At 46.4% G+C, this 16,872-nt stretch overlaps 1 protein-coding gene across 2 annotated transcripts; it reads left to right on the top strand.

The window, feature by feature from the left end:
* The first annotated feature begins 6 nt into the window (after positions 1-6).
* On the top strand, positions 7-3,252 carry LOC134350871 (myosin heavy chain, cardiac muscle isoform-like). Of its 2 annotated transcripts, none has more exons than XM_063056656.1 (2): positions 7-1,453; positions 2,085-3,252. In XM_063056656.1, exons 1-2 carry the CDS (start codon positions 1,153-1,155, stop codon positions 2,258-2,260), a joined length of 477 nt encoding a protein of 158 aa, XP_062912726.1. In that variant the 5' UTR covers positions 7-1,152; the 3' UTR covers positions 2,261-3,252. The 2 variants fall into 2 exon arrangements, with proteins under 2 accessions (XP_062912726.1, XP_062912727.1); XM_063056657.1 differs by having other exon boundaries at positions 25-1,453; positions 2,111-3,252.
* Positions 3,253-16,872: the final 13,620 nt, after the last annotated feature.

Genomic DNA, 16,872 nt, shown 5'->3' with positions numbered 1-16,872 from the left:
TGCAGTGCCAGGGGGATCATTTAAGGGGATCAGCCCCTCCCTCAGTTGTTCAGCTGATCAGAGAGGTGTCGGGAAACTTAGTGGAGGCTTGGGACCTCTAGGGGAGCACGTACCCAGCAATGTACCAAGGAGCTTCCGAAAGGAAAAGACTCTATTCCGGAAGGCTTAAAGGGACCACGCCCTCGGGTGTCGATACGGATAGATGGAAGCTATGCTAAACCCATCCTTGACACCAGGGCGCAGGACAAGTTGTTGTACAGTTCGTTGTACAACCGGTTTCTGAAGCATTTGCCCTTGACAACATTAAGGGCACTGGAGATTTGGGGTACCAATGCCGGTGATTATCCATATGACCGTTACTGGTCAGTGGAACTGGAGTTTTTGAAGGTCAATGTGTGGGAGTCAAATGGCCGTGAATCGTTAATACTGATGTGTCCGGACCCTGGTGCGACGGGCAGTGTTTTGATTCTGGAGGGGACCAACACCTCGCTGATGAGGAAGCGCATGGGGGCCTGCCAGGAGGAGGCGGGTGAGAGCTGTCTGGGGGCACTGTCTGTGCACCCAGTGTTTCGAGCTGAATACAGTCCTGAGGGCCAAAGACGCTATGGTCTGTCTGAATGGTGCGACGTGGTTTAATGTGCTGGATCTGAGAAGTGGATGTTGCCAGATCCCGATAAGTGAGGCCAACAAGGAGAAGACGGCCGTTATAGATTCCGTAGGATTCTTCCGTTCCGAAAAGGTGCCACAGGACGTATCCGGAGTCCCTGCAACCTTCCCGCAGGGCATGGGGACGACCATGGGGGATATGGAGGTGCGTGGAGTATTGGTGTATCTGGATGACCTCCTAGCATTGGAATTCGTCTTGGAAGACTATGAAGCGAGGCGAGTGACGGATCCTGGGCGATTGGGGATTAACGAAGTAAAACTTCCTTTGAACGAGTGCCAGGTCTGGAGAAGTACGCAACTCCTGAGAGAGGATATTTGCATCGCTGAACTGAACGCTCATAAATGCAGGCTGGAGACTGAGTGCTGCAATTCTGGGACAACTATTGAAGAATTGGAGTTCACGCTCGTCAAACTGGAGACGGGGAAACGGAATTCCGAGCCGAAACTTCTGTCATTTACTGATGAATTTTCCAGAGAGACGAAACAATGACCAACCTTCGAAAGGATAAGCAGGAACTCAAGAAACCGATCCAGAACAGATTGGAAGAAGCTGGTGGTGTAATTGCGTCCCAGATGGAGATGAACTCGAAGCGTGAGTCAGAACTGCTGCGACTGGGGCGAGAGTTGGAGGAGTCGGAGAAGAAGCTGACGTCTCGACTGCAGCAGGCTGAAGAGGCTGCAGACGCAGCCCAGGCTAAGTGCTTGCGTTTGGAGAAAATCAAACAGCAGCTACCGATCAAGGAAAGGGGAAGATTACGGATTCGAAACATGATGTGCTGGATGTGTGGTACATGCTGCCTTTTGCTAACTTCCCCTTGATTGAGGAAGGGGCTTTTAGCCCTTCTCCCACTGAGTCAGGGGCAGTGAGGAGGGTTATCTGTGGGCAGCCTGGGTTACAGCAGGATCCTGAAGGAAAAGATGCGGGTTCCTGGACATGGGACCGGGGGATCCGAGTTGCAGTGGGGGCATGAGTGAGAGATTGAGAGGATTTGGCAGGCAGACCCGAGGTATCCTCAGGAGTGTCCGAGCCTGGAGGGTTTAGCTGAGGGGGAACGGATGTCTCGGAGGATTAGGAAATGCCCAGATAGGTTGGCCTATGTACCGTCCGTGGAACAGGGCGTAAGGTCTACTGATTGGGGATCAATGTGACTGTACCTGGTTTGGGTTTTTGTGTCTGCAAGGATGGTTGGCGAGTTATTTAGAAGTCATGAGGACATGACTAATTTGGTGGGGGAGAGTGTAAGGGGATTCTTCTTTTATGTTACTGCTAAGGCTAATAAAATGGTTTCTTTATTATGTTAACTGCTGAGAAAGTTCTCTCTCTAGCAGCTTGTTTGGGTTATATTACTGATAACGAGAATTGTACTCATTTGCTAATCAACTGGGATAGATGTTATTCTTTCTTGTGTGTCTGTAAGCTATTGTTTTCGCGGGCTTTGAGCAGAAGGTGCGATGGGGACAGATACTGGAGACGCGATGCTTAAACTGGGCGACGCAACGAACCCCGAGCGGGAGTCCGAGGCCTAGGGTCTTCGGCGAGGAGAGGAGACGAAGACAGACTCGTGTGGAGCGTCTGGTCGACAACCGTGGTTGATCCCAGGTGGCGGGTCGAGGGGGTCGGAGGGGATCGAATGGTGGATAGAAGACTCCGTTAATTGAGCTCCAACTGTGTGCATGAAGTGTTTGCACTTTGATAAGTTTGGCGCCTTTTACTTTCCTTTTATATTTATCACTATTAATGACATATTTCCAGTAAGATCTATAGAGTTTAATCATTTAATCGCATATGGTGTATTGTCTGTTATTGGCGGGGTGGGGTACATCACACAGCATCCACACAAACTTGATTACTCAGTTTGATGGGGCCAAAGGCTGCTCCCCCTAGACGAAAGTGAGCTGAGTGAGTCTGAGGCTTACCAGGGGGCTGCACTTGTAACTCATGCCATAGGCTCTGATTAAGCCTCATCTCCTGCCTGTTCTTTCTCTAATCTCTGTTGCACACTATCTTTGATTTATTTATGTTTTCCCCTTCCTCAGCCTTATGACTCCAGTTTCCAGCCTCTGCCAAATTAGTTTATACCCTCCCTAACAGCTCTATTAAATGTGCCTGCTAATATATTGGACCCCTTTGGGTTCAGGTGTAACACGTCCTTTTTGCATAGGTCGTACCTCCTCCAGAAGAGGCCGCAATGATCCAGAAGTCTGAAGCCTTTGCCCCCAACACCAGTCTCTCAGCCACACATACTATCGTTGCTCTCTCTAGCACGTGGTACAGGCAGCAATCCCGAGATTACAACCCTAGAGGTTCTGCCTTTCAGCTTCCTACCTAACTCCTTGAATTCTCTCTTCAGGTCCTCCTCCCGTTTACTACCTATGTCATTGGTACCAACGTGTACCAAGACTTCTGGCTGGTCACCCTCTCCCTTCAAAATAATCTGCACCCGATTCGAGACATCCTGTACCCTGGCACCTGGGAGGCAACAGACCATGCGGGTAGCTCTAGCAGGCTGACAGAACCTCCTGTCTGCTCCCCTCACTACGGAATTCCCTATGACTATTGCATTCCTTATTTTCCTCTTTCCCTTCTGCACCACGCAACCAGGCTCAGTGCCAGAGACCAGATTCCTGTGGTCGTCCTCTGTCAGGTCATCTCCCTCAACCGCATCCAAAACGAGAAAACGGTTATTGAGGGGAATGGCCACAGTGGTGCTCTCTACTAGCTGAGCTCTTTCCATTCCTTCCTGACCACCACCCGTTTATCTTAATCCTGTAGCCTCGGGGTGACTAATTCCCAGTATCTCCTTTCCATCTCCTGTTCACTCTCCCTAAAAAGCTATAGGTCATCGAGCCAGAGCTCCAGATCCCTAACACGGTCTATCAGGAACTGCATCTCAGTGCACTTAGTGCAGATGTGGCCATCTGGGAGACTGGAAGATTCTCAGGATTCCCACATCAGACACCCAGAGCAAAATATTAACCCTACGTATATGCTCTCTATTCCTCAAAAAATGCAAAGAAAAACCAAAAACGAAGTCCACTTACTCACCGACCTTGCCGAAGCCTGAATGTGCAAAATGTCACTTCTGCTCTCGCCACTGGCATACACCCGACAATTGCCGCTCCGTTATCTCTTCTGTACTTCTATTTATTTCGTCGAGCTTAGTTGCCGCCGCTGATAGGCCTCGCACAATGGACTAACGCTCGCAAAGCTCTCGTTTTAAATCACCGCCTCTGACCTGCGAGAAGCTGTACTGACCTCCAGACTCAACAGTTTCACCGGGTGAATTCCCATTCCTTCACCTTCCCTGTGAGTATGTGGACATTGTGCTCAGTCTCCTCGCGTCCCCTCCCCTGTCCAACACGTCAGCTTCATCTTTGCTCCTAGATCAGATGATGTTGTCATCGTTTCCCATATCACTCAATCCCTGATGGAGGCCCTGCCTTCCCATGGAAGCAGTGGCTTCCCAGAGTCATGTGCACCTTGTCTGCGAATGGCTTCAGGAAATGGAGGAGTCACTTCAAATTAGAAGTGGGTGAGGACTGTGGAAATGGCCAACTCCAATGATTTTGTTCTTGCCTTTTACTGGAAGGAATGTGAGATTGTTCTCCTACCTACGTTTTCTGAACCATCGTGTAAACAGCTTATTCTCGGGAATACATGGAGTCATCGAGAGGTACAGCACAGAAAATGGCCCTTCAGCCCATCTAGTCCACGCCAAATTGATTTATACTGCCTAGTCCCATTGACCTACTCCTGGACCATAGCCCTCCATACCCCTACCATCCATGTACTGATCCAAACTTCTCTTAAACATTGAAATCTAGTTTGCATGCACCATTTGTGGTGGCAACTCATTCCATACTCTCAGAACCTTCTGTGAGAAGAGGTTTCCCCTCATGTTCCCCTTAATCTTCTCACCTTTCACCCTTAACCCATGACTTCTGGTTTGTAGTCCCATCCAACAAAAATGGAGGAAGCCTGCTTGCATCTACCCTATATATACCCCTCATAATTCTGTATACCTTCATCAAATCTGCTCTCAAACTTCTCTGTTCTAAAGAACTCTGTCCTAACCTATTCAATTTTCCTTATAACTCAGGTCCTCCAGAACTGGCAACATCCAGTTTTCTCCATACTCTTGCAGCCCAGTTTACGTCTTTCCCTGAAGATAAGTGACTAAAACTGTAAACAGTACTCTAAATTTGACTCACCAACAACTTAGAGAACTTTAGCCTAACATCCCATCTCCTGTACTCAAAACATCGATTTATATGAAGGCCAATGCACCAAAAGCTTTCTTTATGACACTATCCATCCCAAATCCCTTTTTTTCTACCTCAGTCCTCAGTGCCCTACCATTCACTCTGTAGGGCCTACCCTGGTCCAACCAAAGTGGAACACCTCACACTTGTCTGCATTAAATTCCACCTGCCATTTTCAGCTCATTTTCCAGCTAATGGGTGGACACTGGGAGATCCCACTTTTTCTGCTGGAGGGACCACCTGCCCCTACACCTCTTCCCTCACGACCATGCAGGGCCCCAAATAGTCCTTCTAGGTGAGGCAACACTTTACCAATGAGCCTTTTGGGTCATGTACTGTGTCCAGTACCCTTGGTGTGCCTCCTGTATATTGAGGAGATCAGACGTCCTGTTGTTTGGGAGACCGCATGGCCAAGCACCTACGCTCCATCTGCCAGAGAAAGTGAGTGGCCATCCATTTTAATTCCACTTCCCATTCCCATACCAATATGTCTATCCATGGCCTCCTCTACTGTCGTAATGAGACCACACACAGGTTGGAGGAACAGCACTTTATATTCCATCTGAGTAGCCTTCAACCTGATGGCTTGAACATCAATTTCTTGAACTTCTGATAATGCCATACACCCCCACCTTCACAATTCCCCATCACCCCTTCCTTAATTCCTTGCCTACTCATTGCCTCCCTCTGGATCTCCTCTCCCCTTTATGTTCCTCCATGACCTTTCTTTCGATAAGACTCATCCTCTTCCAGCCTTTGACCAATCAACTTCTCAGCTCTTTACTTCATCCATCCCCCTCAATGTTTCACCTATCACATTCTGTTTCTGTCTCCCCTCCCCCTCACCCTTTTAAAGCTACTCCTGATCTTTTTTTCTCCAGTGTAGCTGAAGGGTTTTGGCCCGAAAAGTTGACTATACTCCTTTCCATAGACACTGCATGACCTGCTGAGTTCATCCGGCATTTTGTGTGTATTGTTTGGATTTCCAAAATGAGTATAAGCCTAGTCGATCCAGTCTTTCATCATATGAAAGTCCTGCCATCGCAGGAATCAATCTGGTGAACCTTCTTTGTACTCCCTCAATGGCAAGAATGTCTTTTCTCAGATTAGGGGACCAAAACTGCACACAATACTCCAGGTGTGGTCTCACCAACACCTTGTACAACTGCAGTAGTACCTCCCTGCTCCTGTACTCGAATCCTTTTGCTATGAATGCCAGCATACCATTCGCCTTTTTCACCGCCTGCTGTACCTGCATCCCCACTTTCAATGACTGGTGTATAATGACACCCAGGTCTTGTTGCACCTCCCCTTTTCCTAATCAGCCACCATTCAGATAATAATCTGTTTTCCTATTTTTGCCACCAAAGTGGATAACCTCACATTTATCCACATTAAATTGCATCTGCCATGAATCTGCCTACTCACCTAACCTATCCAAGTCACTCTGCATCCTCTTAGCATCCTCCTCACAGCTAACACTGCTGCCCAGCTTTGTGTCATCTGCAAAGTTGGAGATGCTGCATTTAATTCCCTCATCTAAGTCACTAATATGTATTGTAAACAAATGGGGTCCCAGCACTGAGTTTTGCGGTACCCCACAAGTCACTGCCTGCCATTCTGAAAAGGTCCCGTTTATTCCCACTCTTTGCTTCCTGTTTGCCAACCAGTTCTCTATCCACATCAATACCATACCCCCAAAACCGTGTGCTTTAAGTTTGCACACTAACCTCCTGTGTGGGACCTTGTCAAAAGCCTTTTGAAAATCCAAATATACCACATCCACTGGTTCTCCCCTATCCACTCTACTAGTTACATCCTCAAAAAATTCTATGAGATTCGTCAGACATGATTTTCCTTTCACAAATCCATGCTGACTTTGTCCGATGATTTCACCGCTTTCCAAATGTGCTGTTATCACATCTTTGATAACTGACTCTAGCATTTCCCCACCACCGATGTTAGGCTAACCGGTCTATAATTCCCCGGTTTCTCTCTCCCTCCTTTTTTAAAAAGCGGGGTTACATTAGCCACCCTCCAATCCTCAGGAACTAGTCCAGAATCTAAAGAGTTTTGAAAAATTATTACTAATGTATCCACTATTTCTTGGGCTACTTCCTTAAGCACTCTGGGATGCAGACCATCTGGGCCTGAGGATTCATCTGCCTTTAATCCCTTCAATTTACCTAATACCACTTCCCTACTAACATGTATTTCCCTCAGTTCCTCCATCTCACTAGACCCCCTGTCCCCTACTATTTCCAGAAGATTATTTATGTCCTCCTTAGTGAAGACAGAACCAAAGTAGTTATTCAGTTTGTCTGCCATGTCCTTGTTCCCGATAATCAATTCACCTGTTTCTGTCTGTAGGGGACCTACATTTGTCTTAACCAATCTTTTTCTTTTCACATCTCTATAAAAGCTTTTACAGTCAGTTTTTATGTTCCCTGCCAGTTTTCTCTCATAATTTTTTTCCCTTTCCTAATTAAGCCCTTTGTCCTCCCCTGCTGGACTCTGAATTTCTCCCAGTCCTCAGAGGAGCCGCTTTTTCTGGCTAATGTGTATGCTTCTTCTTTGGAATTGATACTATCCCTAATTTCCCTTGTCAGCCATGGGTGCACTACATTTCCTGATTTATTCTTTTGCCAGACTGGGATGAACAATTGTTGTAGTTTATCCTTGTGATCTTTAAATGCTTTCCATTGCATATCCACCATCAACCCTTTAAGTATCATTTGCCAGTCTATCTTAGTTAATTCACGTGTCATATCTTCAAAGTTACCCTTCTTTAACCTTTGTTTCTGAACAGTGGGGAGAGAAGACACAGATGGGAGAGGTTCACAGACCCTCAAAGTGTGGCCTCAGAATGAACCACAGCATATATAAGGAAAATATGAAAGGTGTATTTGAGGAGACTGTGTTATTATGCGGGGACATACTGACTGGACAAACCAGACACACAGGGTGTGGTACAGAAATGTGTGGCATGTGTCAGGCTCCTTAGAGCAGTTAAGTCATAGAGCTTAATCAACAACAACACACACAAAATATTGAAGGGACTCAGCAGGTCAGGCAGCATCGCTGGAAAAGAGTAAACAGTCGACATCTTGGACTGAGACCCTTCTGCAGTACAAAGACGAAAGGGGAAGATGCCATAAAAAAGGAGGGGAAGCAGGCAAGCTAGAAGGTGAGAGTTAGGTGAGAATCTGAAAAGGGAGGAGAGTGGACGACAGGAGAAAGGGAAAGAAGAGGGGACCCAGACAGGTGAGAAGAAGTGAAAGGTCAGAGTGGGGAATAGAGGAAGTGGGGGTGAAATTTGTTCACCAGAAGGAGAAATGGGTATTCAATCCATCAGAGTGAAAGGGACCCAAACTGAAAATATTGTGTTTCTCCTCCACTCTCAGGATGGCATCTTGGGCAAGAGGAGGTCATGAATCTACACGTTGGAAAGGGAATAGGAAGTGAAATTAAAATATTTGCCCACCAGGAAGTCATGCTTGTTGTCGATGGTGCTCACCCTATCTTCCTGCCACTTTAATAGTGATAGAGTCCCTCTTATCATTACCGACCATCCCATCAGTCCCCACATCCATCATATTATCATCCACAAATTATGTGATTTCCAAAGGGATTCCACCACTATATGGAGTCCAGGTAAGCAGATACAAAATTGGGGCTGCTTCCTTCACCCATACTGAGCTCGTAATACTGGTACTGCTCCCCAACTTTTCCTTTGCTACATTGATGACTACATTGGGGCTGCATCCTGCACCCATACTGAGCTCGTAACTTGTATCTGCTTACCTGGACTCCATTTTGTCACCCATAGTTCAGTCCCTCCCCACCTACATCCTGGATAAATCCCATGCCCTCCAACTCTTCAATTACTTCCAGTTCCCTGGTCCCAACCGCTTCATTTTCACTATGGATGTCCAATCCTTATAGATTTCCATTCCACATCAAGAAGACCTCAAAGCCCTCCACTACTTTCTGGACAATAGACCTCACCAGTACCCCACCACCACTACCCTCCTCCAGTTGGCGGAACTGGTACTCACACTGATAACTTCTCCTTTGGCTGTTCCCACTTTCTTCAGACAAAGGGTGTAGATATGGGCACTCGCATGGGCCCCAGCTATGCCTGCCTCTTCGTTGGTTATGTGGAATAATCTATGCTCCAAACCTATACTGGTACTGCTCCCCAACCTGGTCTTCGCTACATTGACAACTACATTAGAGCTGCTTCCTGCACCCATGCTGAGCTCATCAATTTAATCGACTTTGCTTCTTGCTTCCACCCAGCCCTCAAATTCACTTAGTCCATCTCGGCCACTTCTCTCCCCTTTCTCGATCTCTCGGTCTCCATCTCTGGAGACAGAATGTCCACTGACATCTTCTATAAGCCCACTTACTCTCATCACTAACTCGACTACACATCTTCCCATCCTGCCACATGCAAAAATGCTATTCCCTATTCCCAGTTCCTCCGTCTCCATCGCATCTGCTCCCACGATGAGGCTTTCCATTCCAGGACATGTCAAATGTCCTCTTTCTTTGAGGATTGTGGTTTCCCTTCTACCGTCATCCATGATGCCCTCACCTGCATCTCCTCCATTTCCCGCACTTCGGCCCTCACCCCATCCTCCTGTCACCACAACAGGGACAGAGTTCCCCTTGTCCTCACCTACCTCCCCACCAGCACATTATCTTCCACAATTTCTGCCACCTTCAACAGGACCCCACCACTAAGCACATCTTTCCGTCTCTATCCCTCTCCGTTTTCTGCAGGGATCGTTCCCCCTGTGACTCCCTGGTCCCACATCGCTCCCCATGGATCTCCCACCCGACACTTATCCCTGTAAGTGTAAGCGCTACACCTGTCCCTACAACTCCTCTCTTGCCACCATTCAGGGCCCCAAACTGTCCTTCTAGGTGAGGCAACACTTCACTTGTGAGTCTGTTGAGGTCACCTATTGAATCCGGTGCTCCCGGTGTGGCCTCCTCTACATCGGTGAAACCCGACGCAGATTGGGGGACCACTTCGTCGAGCACCTCCGTTCTGTCCGCCAAAACAGACAGGATCTCCCAGTAGCCACCCACTTCAACTCTGCTTCACATTCCCATTCGGATATGTCCATACATGGCCTCCTCTACTTTCATGATGAGGTCAAACTCATGTTGAAGGAGCAACACCTCATATACCGTCTCGGTAGTCTCCCTTGGTATGAACATTGAAATCTCCAACATCCGGTAATTCCCTTCCCCTATTCCAGTTTCACTCTGCCCCTCTTCTAGCTGCTAATCACCTCCCTCATGGTTCCTCCTCCTTCTACGACCCATTGTGCTTTCCCGTATTCCTTCTTCACCTTTCCGGCCTATCCCCCTCCTGCTTGCCTCCCCTACCCCTTGATCTTTCCCCTTACTGGTTTTTCACCTGATGCCTACCTTCCTTCTCCTTCCCACCCTACCCCCAGCTTCTTTATAGGGCCTCTGCCCCCTTCCTCTACAGTCCTGACGAAGGGTTCCGGCCTGAAACGTCGACCAATCTTTTCCACGGATGCTGAATTCCTCCAGCGTTTTGTAAGTGTTGCTTCCACCCCAGCATCTGCAGATTATTTTGTGTTTAAACCAGTATGGTAGGGGGATGGGAACCCATACAGAACAGAAGAGGGAAGTGATGCAGTGACCAAAGCTGGAGTTAGTGAAGAAAAATGTAAGAGTAGAATGCATAAAAGTAAAAAGCAAAAATCGCATAGGTCACTGGATTAAAAAAGGACAATGAGTATCAGGGCATTTTGTCTAAATGCCCGTAGTATTAGAAACAAGATTAGTGAATTTGTGACACAGATCAGTACCAAGGCATATGATTTAGTGGCCATTACAGAAACCAGGTTGAAAGGTGGAGATGACTGGGAATTAAATATCCAAGTATATCAGGTAATATGGAAAGATAGGCAGGAAGGCAAAGGAGGTGGGATGGTGCTGTTAATTAACGATGAGATCGGGGCGATGGTGAGAGATAACATAGGATCTACGGAGCAGAATGTTGATTCCATCTGGATAGAGATTAACAATAGTAAAGGGAAAAATCACTGTTGAGAGTTGTCTATAGACAACCTAATATTCTTTTTTGCATTGGCAGAAGCAATTGACCAAGAAATAACTGAGACTTGTAAGAATGGAATGGCAGTTGTTAGGGGATTTTAACTTCCACATAGATTGGGTGAATCAGGTTGGTCAAGGAAATCTTGAGGAGGACTTCATAGAATACATCTATGATGGCTTTCCTGAGCAGCATGTTAGTGAACCTACAAGGAAATATGCTATTTTAGATCTAGTCCTGTGCAATGAGACAGGTAAGATTAACTATCTTGTACTCAGGGATCCTCTTGGAAAGAGTGATAAGAGTCTGATTGAATTTCGCATACAGATGGAGGATGAAATAGTTATATCTAAACTAGTGTATGCTTGAACAAGAGAGACTACAACAGGATGAGGGAGGAGTTCGCTAATGTGGATTGGGAGCACAAGCTACTTGGTAGGACATTTGAGGAACAGTGGGATACTTTCAAACAGATTTTTCACAGTGCTCAACAAAAGTATATTCCATTCAAATGTAAGGACAGTAAATGTGGGGCGAGCCAGCCTTGGATAATAAAAGAAATAAAAGATAGTATCAAATTAAAAGCTCATGTGTACAAAATCGCAAGGAGTAGTGGGAGACTGGAGGATTGGAAAACTTTAGAAAGCAACAAAGAACAACTAAACAAGAAATAAGGAAAGGGAAGTATGAAAGTAAATTAGCACAAAATATAAAAACAGATAGCAAAAGTTTTTATAAATATATAAAGTGGAAGAGGGTGGCTAAAGTCAATGTAAGTCCCTTGGAAGAGGAGGAGGGGAAATTGATATTGGACGATAAGGAAATGGCTGAGGCATTGAATGACTATTTGATCTCAGTGTTCACAGTGGAGACACATCTAATATGCCAAAGAATGATGTAATGCACAAAATGGGAGATGAGGACCTCGATAAAATCACTGTCACTAAAGAGGTAGTGATGAGAAAACTAGACGGCCTGAATGTAGATAAGTCCCCTGGTCCTGATGGGATGTAACCCACAGTGCTGAGGGAATATGCGGAAGTTATAGTAGACGTGTTGGTAACCATTTACCAAAACTCTCTGGACTCTGGGCAGGTCCTGGCGGATTGGAAGACAGCAAATGTCACACCACTTTTTAAAAAAGGATGTGGACAAAATATGGGCAACTATAGGCCAGTTAGCTTAACTTCTGTAGTTGGGAAAATGCTTGAAGCCGTCATTAAAGAAGAAATCGGGAAACATTTAGAAAGGAGTGGTTCCATTAGACAGACACAGCATGGATTCAGAAAGGGCAGGTCCTGTTTGACAAACTTACTGTAGCTCTTTGAGGACATAATGAGTGCAGCGGATACAGGTGAACAGGTGGATGTCGCATACTTGGATTTCCAGAAGGCGTTCGATAAGTTGCCACTCAGGAGACTTATAAATAAGATACGGATGCTTGGAGTTGGAAGAAATGTATTGGCATGGATAGTGGATTGGTTAACCAATAGAAGGCAGAGGGTTGATATACGCAACACACATCAAAGTTGCTGGTGAACGCAGCAGGCCAAGCAACATCTCTAGGAAGAGGTACTGTCAACGTTTCAGGCAGAGACCCTTCGTCAGGACTAACTGAAGGAAGAGTTAGTAAGAGATTTGAAAGTGGGAGGGGGAGGGGGAGATTCAAAATGATAGGAGAAGACAGGAGGGGGAGGGATGGAGCCAAGAGCTGGACAGGTGATTGGCAAAGGGGATATGAGAGGATCATGGGTCAGGAGGTCTGGGGAGAAAGACAAGGGGGGGGTAACCCAGAGGATGGGCAAGGGGTATAGTCAAAGGGACAGAGGGAGAAAAAGGAGAGTGAGAGAAAGAATGTGTGTATAAAAATAAATAACAGATGGGGTACGAGGGGGAGGTGGGGCATTAGCGGAAGTTAGAGAAGTCGATGTTCATGCCATCAGGTTGGAGTCTACCCAGACGGGATATATATTCTTTCTCTCACTCTCCTTTTTCTTCCTCTGTCCCTCTGACTATACCCCTTGCCCATCCTCTGGGTTCCCCCCCCCCACCTCTTGTCTTTCTCCCCAGACCTCCTGTCCCATGATCCTCTCATATCCCCTTTGCCAATCACCTGTCCAGCTCTTGGCTTCATCCCTCCCCCTCCTGTCTTCTCCTATCATTTTGAATCTCCCCCTCCCCCTCCCACTTTCAAATCTCTTACTAACTCTTCTTTCAGTTAGTCCTGACGAAGGGTCTCGGCCTGAAACGTCGACTGTACCTCTTCCTAGAGATGCTACCTGGCCTGCTGTGTTCACCAGCATCTTTGATGTGTTGTTGCTTGAATTTTCCAGCATCTGCAGAATTTCTGTTGTTTGAGAGGATTGATATAAATGAGTGTTTCTCCAGTTGGCAGTCTGTGGTGAGGGGGGTGCCACAGGGGTTGATGCTGGGCCCGCAGCTGTTTACCATTTACACTGATGATTTGGAAGAGGGGACTGATCATAGTGTAGCAAAATTTGCTGATGGCACTAAACTGAGTGGAAAAGAAAATTGTACAGAGGATGTGGAGAGTGTGCAGAAGGACATAGATCAGTTAAGTGAGTGCGCCAAGGTCTGGCAGATGGAATACAACATTGTTAAATGCAAGATCACCCACTTTGGAAGGAATAGTGGAAGAGCAGATTATTATTTAAATGGTGAAAGATTGCAGCATGCTGTTATGCAGAGGGACTTGGGAGTGCTTGTTCATGGATCTCAAAAAGTTGGCTTGCAGGTACAACAGGTTACTAAGAAGACAAATTGAATGTTGGTCTTCATTACTAGAGGGGTTGAATTCAAGAGCAGGGAGGTCATGCTGCAACTAGACAGGGTACTGGTGAGGCTGCACCTGGAGTACAGTGTGCAGTTCTGCTCCCCATTCTTGAGGAAGGATATACTGGCTTTGGAGGCAGTGCAGAGGAGGTTCACCAGGTTGATTCCAGGGATGAAGGGGTTAACCTATGAGGAGAGATTGAGTCTCCTGGGACTATACTCTCTGGAATTCAGAAGAATGAAAGGGGACCTTATAGAAACATGCAAAATTTTGAAAGAGATAGATAAGATAGAAGCAGGAAAGTTGTTTCTATTGGTAGGTGAGACTAGAACTAGGGGACATTGCCTCAAGATTCAGGGAAGAAGATTTAGGACGGAGATGAGGAGAAACTGTTTCTCCAAGAGAGTGGTGAATCTGTGGAATTCTCTGCCCAGGGAAGCAGTTGAGGCTTCTTCACTAAAGATATTTAAGATACAGTTAGATAGATTTTTACATAGTAGGGGAGTTAAGGGTTATGGGGAAAAGGCAGGTAGATGGAGCTGAGTTTACGGACAGATCAGCCATGATCTTATTGAATGGCGGGGCAGGCTCGATGGGCCGGATCGCCTACTCCTGTTCCTAGTTCTTATGTTCTTATGTCAGCAGAACCATGAAGAAATGTTGGTTGTAGCCCTGTACAATGACCAGAAAGAAGGTGACCTTGGTAGGTCAGGTGACCTTGAGCCAATGTGATGGAGATCCACCAGCTGGATTGAGAAACACTATAAGAGTCAGGAGCTCCAAATACACAGGGGCAATAGCTCTCCAGCAACCAGAGACCAACCATCATGGATAAGGAGGACCCCACAGACATGTGGAGATCGGGACCACGAGGAATGCCTGGCCAGTGTAGACTCCTTTCCTGGGTAATAATTTTCTCTTCATTGACTGTTCATGGAGGGTCAGGGATTCCAGTAGGGTGCACACAGATAGCTAGTGCACCCACCTGCTTTTCAGTTCAGACAATAAAAGTTTCTTCTCAGTAAATACAGATTTTCTGTGCCTCACTGATCATTATTACAAGGGGTGATTCTTGTATCATTAGAAAAATCTCAATTCTACCTCAGACTATATTTCCCTCTTGGTATTTTATATTTCTGATCATTGTGAATTCACATTAAGTTCATGTAAAAGCCAGATCGAATGATATTTATTTGCTGAGTACATATGACCATGAGAATAAACTCGGAGTTGACATTGAAGAATTACGAGGAAGGTCACAGGGATAAAGGGAAAATGTTGGCACCACAATCTGATGATCTGCACCCAGTGTCACGTGCCCTCCCTAGCTGATGACACTGGGAGTAATCCAGAAGTCATTCCTCATGACGTCCTACATTTAAACATCTTTCCTAACTCCTATCCTCACTCCCAATGAGGATCTCATTCCTTCTTCTACCCATGATATTGTACCAATATCTACAACAATCACTTGTTATTCTCCTTGAGAATGTCTTGCAAATGTTCAGGGACATCCTTGACTCTCACACTCGAGAAGCAACACACCATCCTGTTGTCTATTCTGTGCCCCTCCTGTCTGCCCCCTCACTATTGAGTCTCCTATCGCTATCACTCTCTCTGACAGCACCCTTTGTCTCCCAGCCTCTGCACAGAGTTATGGACAAAGCTCAGCAAATCACAGAAACCAGCCTCCCCTCCCCTCCTTACACTTGTCACTGTCTCAGTAAAACAGCCAGTATAATCAAAGATCCCACTCACCGGAGACATTCTCTCTATACCCCTCCCTCATTGGGCAGAAGATACAAAAGCCTGGAAGCCTGTACCACCAGGCTCAGGAACAGCTTCTATCCCACTGTTATAATGAATGGTTCCCTCAGACAGTAAATTGGACTCTTGACCTCACATCTGTCTCGTTATGACCTCGCACCTTATTGTCTGCCGGCTTCACTGTCTCTGTGGCTGTTGTACCTTATCCTGCATTGTTATTGTTTAATCTTGTACAACCTCGGTGCACTGAGTAATGATTTGACAGCTTCTTCCCCTCGGCCATCAGATTTCTCAACAGTCATGAACATGACATTGTTATTCCTCTTTTCCACGATTTAGTTTTTATTGTAGCTTAAAGTGATACTTTTTATGTATTGCACCGAGCGTCTGTAACAAAGCAGCAAACTTGACGACATATGTCAGTGACAATCAGCGTGATTCTGGCTCTGGTTCACTGCACCTCGGTACATCTGACAATAATAAATCGATTCCAATTGATGATACAGGGACCCACACTGAGGATGGAGGGACCTGTACTGGTTGATTTAAAGTGCAGAGACCTGCACTGATGTGACACCTTTCTGGGTCTTGCCATGTCTCAACATGTTTTCCTGCAATGTTGGAGGCTGTCAGCACCAGGCTGGTGTTGTGAACCTCACCCAGGCCAGCCCCATCAGAAACCGGCTACAAGATGTTCCGAGAATATTAATGGCTAAAGAAGACGTTAGCAGGTAGGTTCAACAGACACTACTACAGTCAAATGGCAAGATAGCCTTGATTTACAAGGTTTTAGAGTTTAAAACAGAGAGGTTTTGTTGCATTTACATCATCTAGAACAGATTGGAGACAGTGTAAAGGAGATTCACCAGGCTAATTCCTGACACGAGAGGGCTGTCCCACAGACAGATAGTAGAAAGATTGTGGTTGCATTGATTGGACTTTCAAAGAATGAGAGGTAAATTTATCTTTCCTGTCCACTCACAATCCGGTCGCGTGCTGAGTGGCTCCCACTGGATCCAGTGGTATCGCAGCACGGAGCGGAGGGTCTGCCTCCAAAGTTTCAGAGAACACGGAAATAACAGGAGCGGATCAGAGATATTGCAGAGGAAAATGGGGAATCGGTGGAAAGGTGGGAACCAGGGCGGAGGATTTGGATGAGGGATGAGGGACGGGAGGAGAAGAGAGGGATGACTTATCCTCTTCTTTGCGACCCCTCCACAGCTCCAACACCTCTCCCTGTTTGTGTCCGGGAATGGGCAAGGGGAGAGGTTTATGGGAC

This window comes from Mobula hypostoma, chromosome 8 (genome assembly GCF_963921235.1).
Source record: "Mobula hypostoma chromosome 8, sMobHyp1.1, whole genome shotgun sequence".
Lineage (NCBI taxonomy): Eukaryota > Metazoa > Chordata > Chondrichthyes > Myliobatiformes > Myliobatidae > Mobula > Mobula hypostoma.
This window is presented reverse-complemented; position numbering and strand designations above follow the sequence as displayed.

Excerpts from the sequence above, each read along its gene's own strand:
- LOC134350871 (XM_063056656.1), top strand. The coding sequence starts at position 1,153 with ATGACCAACCTTCGAAAGGATAAGCAGGAACTCAAGAAACCGATCCAG. Across the intron at positions 1,454-2,084 it reads CATGATGTGCTGGATGTGTG|CTATTGTTTTCGCGGGCTTT; the intron begins GTACATGCTGCC and ends TGTGTCTGTAAG.